Raw genomic sequence first — 7,965 nt, forward strand, 5'->3', positions numbered from 1 at the left:
CAATACAGTTTTTTTGGACAAATGTACCATTTTTTGTTACCTTTTATTGATTTGGTTTTGGGATAAAATCAAAAGTTCTTGAACAATATGCAGTACGTTTAATTGGAAATGGTTCTATTTGAAAAAAATTCTGATACTATGTAGAGCAGCAGGGTATTTTTTACAAACAAAAAAGTGTGAATCTTAAAGGTTTTTGAATGCATAGTAAGGCAGCAGTCAAGTCACATACTCATGCTGTGATTATTCTGATGTCATAGACACTTGAACAGTTTGAGAATTTTTTTTTTAAACTTTCTAGGTTTATAAGGAAGGATATTTGCAAATGCAAATATTCCTCATTGTAAAGACGTGTGTGAAATGTATTGTTGATCAGTTGACCTTTTTTTAATTTTTCAGACCTTTGCTGACGGATTGATAGTTTAAGCAATGAAGGAGTCGGAAAATGTAACAGGATTATTTTCCTGGGCCTACAGTGGCGTTAACTTTGACCTAGCAGGAAATGGAGGCATAGAGTGTAGGGATTTCATCAGTGTGAAGCAGCGAGTCATTGAGACAGTCATTAGCTGTGCAGCAGCAGGTCTTATCTTATACAGAGCGATCACACACCTGACTCTGCCAAAAAACTCGGTCCTCCTACCAGATCCCGTCGGAAAACGAATCCTCTTAGTAGTTCATTGTCTGATATTTGGCACCGAGCTGGGCTTCAAGTTCGCTACTAAGCAAATGATTTATATACTTAATCCATGCCATGTAGCAACCATGATGCAGGTAGGGCTAATCGATGAAATGTGCTGTGTATTCCTTTTTTGATTTGAGCATGTGTGAATGTACTGAATGTCACAATTTCTTCCTAATGCGTAAATGTAAGAGATGGAATTAAAGTGGAGTCCACTGAAATGAGTGCATTCTTTGTATGATCAGAATAGCTGGACTGTTGGTGTAAAATTAATTCTACTCTTGCACAATATGTTATTGAAAGGAAATTTTTTTGTCATTAAGGATTACGTTTACTCAGGGGCGAAAAAAAAATCCACTAATAGGAACGAAAAATTACTTATTCTACATTTTAGCCCCACTATTGTGGTGCTATTTTTCACTTTCAAATAACTAGGTCAATGACCTACTTTTTCTGCTAGTGACCTCTGATTGTTTTTTGAAAAAATTGTCAAAATTTGTCAAAATTGTCAACCATTTTCAAGGTTTTCTTTATTTTGTAATAATTAAAAAAAATAAAACAATTTGGAGGTTGGGAAATGATAAAATACGAATAGCTTTACTAATTTTATATTTGATTGAATCGTTTTAAGCTCACATTTTAAGTTTAATTTAGTCCGAATTTCCTCTCTCAATTTCCAAAATTGTACTCATTTTTGATCGAGATTTACAAAAAACTGACTAATAGGAGCTCCAAACCATTGATTGCCTTAAACTTTAGTTGTTGTCTGTATTATGTTGACATTAACATTATATAAGGTCAATGATAAAAATTTCGATATATTTTATCTTGAATCGATTTTATGTATTTTAAAGATTTTTCCAATTGCGTGCCAGCCAGTGATTTAAATTTATAGACGAGTAAATACAACCATAAAATATGTAAAATGATATGAAATAACATATAGAAACTTAACTTTTGCAATTACATTGTAACAGAAAGTTTTTAAGAGAAAACAAGAAAATGAAAAAATTAGTCCGAATTTCCTCTGTTTTAATATTAATCTACCTTTGTCGGAGCATTTCTTCCTCAAATAAACACATCATGGATATCAATATCGATATTTGTTAATAACGTTGTTATTTTGTGTTTTTAAAACAACTTTGGACTTCAGATATTGAACTTTGAAAAAATATTTTTCGAATTCTCAAACCCTGAGTAAACGTAATCCTTAAAATAAGCCAGCAACCCCCGAAGTTCCTTTTATAATGATGTAAAGAAGAAGAGAAAAGATCCTGTGATATCCTATATACAGCTGTAGACTAAGTCTTTTACTGTAAAACAACTGAACTGATGCATTTAATTTACGTTGTCAGTTTGTAAGAGTTTTCTTTTTCGCTTTTTCAGATATTCTGTCTGGCGGCACCGTCAGGGAGACTGACTACCACAGTTTTCCGGCTTCATCTACACATGTTAACATGGGCTCCTATAGCCATCTTGTTCCCTGTAATAAATACTCGATTGGTAAGACACACGATTGGTAAGATTTTATGATAAATTCAAAATTAATTGAAGCAAGAATCTGTTTTTGATAATCATTTAGTAAGATTACAATTCAAATTCTTGTTTGGTAAGATCTTTCATTAAATGTTTCATTGCTAAGGTTATATTTAGAATAAGTCTGTGAAATTAATTTTTAATTCCAAAAATTATATTCAGAATACTTGATTAATAATTGTATTAGATTGGTAAAATTTTTGCTTTCAATAACTAATAAGTAAATGATGTAATTACTGATGCATTTAATGATGGTAAAAAGACATTGACTCTACAATTGCCGTTTGAGACAGAAGTAAATTATATCCAACATTTGTTGACTTTACAGTTGCCGTTTGAGACAGAAGTGTATTATATCCAACATTTGCTGATGCTAGTAATTCCATTCTACTTACTCAAAATTGGAGGTAAATCACATGGTCGTTGATAATCTGTACTATATACTCTTACAAGAACCTGGTTTTTTTCATCAAATTTTTTGCAACACAAACAGTAGCAGTTAAAACATTGGGTTTTTTTAGGTAGATTATTTCCTTTTGTATAAAATTAACAAGGTTTGTCATGGTCATTGGGTATAAATTTTTCTTGACAAGGTCATCTGCCATGATTTTCTGTCTGTAATTTCCTCAATACATTGTATATATGGTTACAAATATCGCCATTGGCCACTTACTACATGCCCTTTCGTTTATATACATGTACAACTATTCCTTTAATTAAAACAATTTTTAATTCAGTTAACTTATTTACATTTGAAGATATAACGGTACTATGGAAATATTGTAAATATACAGGGGAGATTTTGCCCCAATGCCTTTATTGACAGTGGGCACATTTAAAATAGGGCCATGATAACTGCAAATTATTTCTTATTATCTGAAACTTGGATAGGGCAGATTGAACACATGGTGAAATCTATATGAACTGTGTAATGGCAAAATTAATATGGGGCAAGATAAACCCACATTCTATAGTTTTTTTCTAATTCAAAAACATTGATGAATTTATCTTTCCTTTCGTCAACTGTTTACTCACAGTTCAGGCCATATTTAATGTTTTTCTGTGGTTTGTAGGTTCCTACACTGCTGAACCTGTTCACGACTTCAGCTGGGCTCTAGTGTCCATGGGAGTCCTGTACATTATATACTTCGTACCAGTACAGTATCTAGCATATGTAAGTATTTGGAAATACTTAGCCATTCTACTAATAAATTAACTTGTTAAAGTCTACTTGTAAGAGAAAATCTATTTGTGCAATTAAAATATGAATATGGTTTGTCAAAGAAGAGTATTAGAATGTGATAAATGAAGCTTTAACTACAATTTTTACAGTTTAAAAAAAAATACCAAAAAAAGTTTTCATTTATTACTTAACGATGTATTTACAGATGTTGCCTAGAGTACAATCATTTGTAATCATTGCAGATGTAAATAGAATGCAATGCTTTCATTATTGCTTATAGAAATGTTTGCCATTGATCAGGACAACTCATATTTCCTATTCAAACTTTACAGATCTCATTAGTTAATCTAAACAACATGCTATGTCCAGCGGTGTCAGACCCGTTCTACGGGCCGTACTACAGAATCTGTGCAATGACTCACCAGGCACTACTTATACCAACGGGGGGCAAGTTTTACACATGGCTGTCACAACAATTCCTCACCCCCTCCGCACGGGACGAAGAGGTGTCTGTGTTTAGTATAGACTGGAATGCCGAGACCCCCGCACCGGACAATCTCAGAGGGAAGAATGGAGTGATTAGTCATGGGGATCGCCAATCCAACAACGGACACCTCAAGTCCTCCTGAGGAAACCTAGCTTTAACTGACCACTTGTTATCGTTGACTTTATACACACGTTTTTAATAGCATTTTGTGATTAGCATTGTGTATGGGGGACGAGGCAAAATTTACAGAATTTTTAATCCTTTATTTGATGGATATAATAATTGCACTGTTTTCAGATTTGTTGATGTTAAAACATCAGTTGCTGCTGTGAATTCCATAGTGGACCTGTAGAGGACTTTCACAATTTTTAAAAAAGTTATCTTCCTTTGCTAAGATAACGAGCATTAATTTTCTTAATCTACATTGTTTATCTATGTAACTTTCAAACCTTCCAATGCTGTCTGATTGGGATATTATTAGACAGTATATGAAGCACAGTGGACAGAGTTTATTTGATGTGACAATGCCCTATAAATTGGTAGGTTAGAGAACGTATATTAGTTGACGCATCAAAAGTATAAAAAAAATTTATTTGTTGACGGGAAAGTTTTCTATGGTATAACTAACCTGAGAAAGTGGGAACCTCTAGCTTTTAAGGATATTGAAAAATTTTAAATAATATTTATTATTATGTAATTTTGGTATGTTAGATGTAAATCAAAACCTCTTTTTATTGGGGGTGGGGGGTTCGAGGCTATGAACCCAATTACCAGTAGTATGCAAGTGCAAGTTTTCATGTAATTTAATGACAAAAACATCTACTAGCATATATAAAAATTATTTATCTGTTGGAAATGACTGTTGGTTTTATACGAGATATACTTGGATACATTTGATTATAGCTTTAATTCTGCAGTTGATAGTAACCTACAGTCAAGCTACATAGTACTTGATAAGAGGTATACAGACTGTATCAGTGCTTGATAAATTTTTTTTATTGGTTTATTTTTTCCTGGTGCACTAATATTGGAATTATTTTTCTAATCTATTGATTTTGTTTGGATTACTAAATTGTAGGGTAGACAAGTAGAATTTAATTTAAACAATGTGTCCAAGTTTTTTTCTTCAAAGTTTCCAAGGAATGATGTTATTGAATTTAAGATAAATCTATGGAAATGCTTTTAGTTAGTTAACAACTTCACATGGATGTTGATTTCGCGTGTCACTTCGTCAAAATGCATGTTTTTGAATTATTTATAATCTGTAGGACTCCCACAAGGAATACACCTTTATGTGCTTACAGACCTTAGTTGAATTTTATAATAGTATAATTTATAATATGTATTATAAACTCCCCCCCAAAAATCATTTTTTTTGTGTTGAATTAACAGCATTTTAGCATAATGAATTATGTTCAGGTTTGTGCAATATCTGTAGAAATAGTACTACTTTTTTGATTTTTAGCTCACCTGAACCGAAGGTTCAAGTGAGCTTTTCTGATCACCCGTTGTCCGTCGTCCGTCGTCCGTCCGTCCGTCCGTCTGTCCGTCTGTCTGTAAACTTTCCCCATTTTTGACTTCTTCTCAAAAACCTCTGGGCCAAATTTAACCAAACTTGGTACAAAGCATCCTTATGAAAAGGGGATTCTAAATTGTTAAAATAAAGGGTACAACCCTTTTTAAAGGGGAGATAATTACGGAACAGTGAAAATAGGGTGCATGTCTTTAAAAATCTTCTCCTCAAGAACCACTGCACCTGAAATATTTACACAAAAGCTTGTATATATAGTGAAAATTCTAAATTGTAAAAATCGTGACCCCCGGACCAAAACTGGGGCCCGAGGCGGGGTTTAAAGTTTAACATGGAAATACATTGGAAAAATGTTTAAAAATCTTCTTTTCAAGAACAGGTGAGCAATGTGGCCCATGGGCCTCTTGTTCTGAATTTATTTTTATTTTAATTAATGATATTATTTGAATTCATTACATTTATACAGTATTTCACACTATGTATTTTTCAGAGGACATGTTGTTGTCTTAAACATTCCTACAAGTCTCTCTAAGGAACATTTTTCACTCTCTGAAGTTATTTTTATGAAAGTCCTATGGTGAATATATAAACACAGACCAAAAGATAATGAGAGACCTGTATAGTATTACTCCATTGTGTGTAATTTAACTATTCTTGTTATAAAGCTGTGTAACCAGAATCGTATATTGTATAAACTTAATACTACTGCAATTAGTGGAGATATCCATGAATTTGATACATTTTAAAACGATAAGTTCATCAAGAAAAAATTGACCATGCTCCACATGTTCAGAAATTGAAAGTTGAAATTGTAGCTGTCTGAAAAATTATACAACGAGAATATTCATAGATTTTTCACTTGGTCTGACTACAAGAGCTAAGAACCAATAGTTTATACCTATTATCTTAATGTGTTATTTTTCCCTTGCTGTCTGTGATTTTAATAAATATTTAAAATCAAAAGATTTGTTTGCCTTTGTTGAATTTATCAGACAGAAACAGTGCTTTATTTTATATTAAACAGTATATATTTTAAACACTGTTTATACCTGTGGGCTCGTATAGTCACCCGAGTTCTGTGAAGGATGTATAGAATTTAAATTTACTCCTTCATATAAATATATCGATCTACTAGTATCTTGAAATGCACTTCTCTTTTGAAAAAATGTCAACCTTAAAAATGTTGTACCCAGGTACAAGGTTCTGCAACGTATACATGTACATAGAATGTGTTTTTCAGCACAGTAGTTTCATTAGCTCACCTGAGGTGAGATTTTCTAATCATATTTTGTCTGTCGTCTGTCTGTCCGTCTGTGTGTTGTAAAAAGCCCTGAAACGGATGTTAGGAATGTAGGTTTTCAGCACAGTAGTTTTATTTTTTTGACAAGACACTTGAGGCATACATATCATGTCACTGTTGTATTCCCGTACATGAATTGTGGTAGGGCCAATGTCGCACCATCTCAAGGTCTAGAGTCCCCATACGTAGCTTTCCCCCAGATAGGAGGGGTGGTACATATTGACCGCTGCCTGCGACAATGGATCAGTCATAACCGAGGGTTGTCCCATATTTTAGTAACATTTCGTTTACTGATTCGGAATACTGAAGAAAAAGAACACGAGTTCGATGTGAACGTGAGGAAGGGGCAACCCATGTCCAGTATTTGTTTTGATAAGTTGGAATAACTTACTAGTATCTAAAGAAAAAAAAAACCCGGTGATGAGAAGTAAAAACTAAAGTAGCCAAAGGGAGGAATCTAGAGTTAAGAGAAATGGGCGAGTGAAGTTCGACAAGCTATCATAATGGCTGTGAGACTAAGTCTTCATATAGTACATGAATAAGTGGGATGTTATACAGAGGTCACTCAAGCGCGCATCAGGAATGATTCAGTTCGACTTGCTTTCCTATGGAATAAAGAACACCCACAAAACCAACTACAAGAGATGGACCATGAAAAGCTTAATTTTTTAATGTTTATAGTGAGGAACGTTGGAGTTTATTATATCATCCTGTCAAGTAGCGCTAACCCAAGGAATAACATTTGGTAGCTGTACAATGTCTTGAAATTCAAAAATTTTTGAAAAAAATAATACAAGATCAAAAAGATGACCCCTTACAACAGAAGTGCAGTACATTTCTGCAAGAAAATCTCGGAAAATTAGAAAGACGTACAGAAACCCAGGAGTGAAGGAGAGCCAAATATGAGGATTCAGTGGCAGAGTAAAAAAAAAGGAGAAGCAAATTTGTAAGTTCCATTCATGAGGTGCAAGGGAATAATAATTGATGGCTCTGCAAGGTCCTTTTTAAATATTAACAAATTCTTGGCAAAGAAAAAAAAGGGATCGAGAAAGATAATCCCAAAACAAAAGAAATGGAATTATTCACTTCAGCTTGAAAGTACAAGGATATAATAAAGATGAACAAAAGCCCAACAAAACCGGGCCCAGGAATTTAGGAGAGCCAAATATAAGAATGTTTTCACTGACAGAGTAAAGATACGGGGTAGCAAACTTGTATGTTCCATTCGAGAGGCACTTAAATGAAAACAGAG

The 7,965-nt window shown here is 33.5% G+C and overlaps 1 protein-coding gene across 1 annotated transcript; it reads left to right on the forward strand.

The window, feature by feature from the left end:
• Positions 1-426: 426 nt before the first annotated feature.
• Positions 427-4,911, forward strand: LOC128180899 (transmembrane protein 164-like). Its single transcript, XM_052849088.1, has 5 exons — positions 427-768; positions 2,063-2,179; positions 2,541-2,619; positions 3,286-3,386; positions 3,728-4,911. The coding sequence occupies exons 1-5, from the start codon at positions 427-429 to the stop codon at positions 4,022-4,024; spliced, it is 936 nt and encodes a 311-aa protein (XP_052705048.1). The 3' UTR covers positions 4,025-4,911.
• Positions 4,912-7,965: the final 3,054 nt, after the last annotated feature.

Source organism: Crassostrea angulata, chromosome 4 (genome assembly GCF_025612915.1).
Source record: "Crassostrea angulata isolate pt1a10 chromosome 4, ASM2561291v2, whole genome shotgun sequence".
NCBI classification, from domain to species: domain Eukaryota; kingdom Metazoa; phylum Mollusca; class Bivalvia; order Ostreida; family Ostreidae; genus Magallana; species Magallana angulata.

Bases quoted from the DNA above. Each gene is read 5' to 3' on its own strand.
- LOC128180899 (XM_052849088.1), top strand. From the start codon at position 427: ATGAAGGAGTCGGAAAATGTAACAGGATTATTTTCCTGGGCCTACAGT. The intron at 2,180-2,540 runs GTAAGACACACG...TTGACTTTACAG, and splicing joins CTGTAATAAATACTCGATTG to TTGCCGTTTGAGACAGAAGT. The intron at 2,620-3,285 runs GTAAATCACATG...TGTGGTTTGTAG, and splicing joins CTACTTACTCAAAATTGGAG to GTTCCTACACTGCTGAACCT.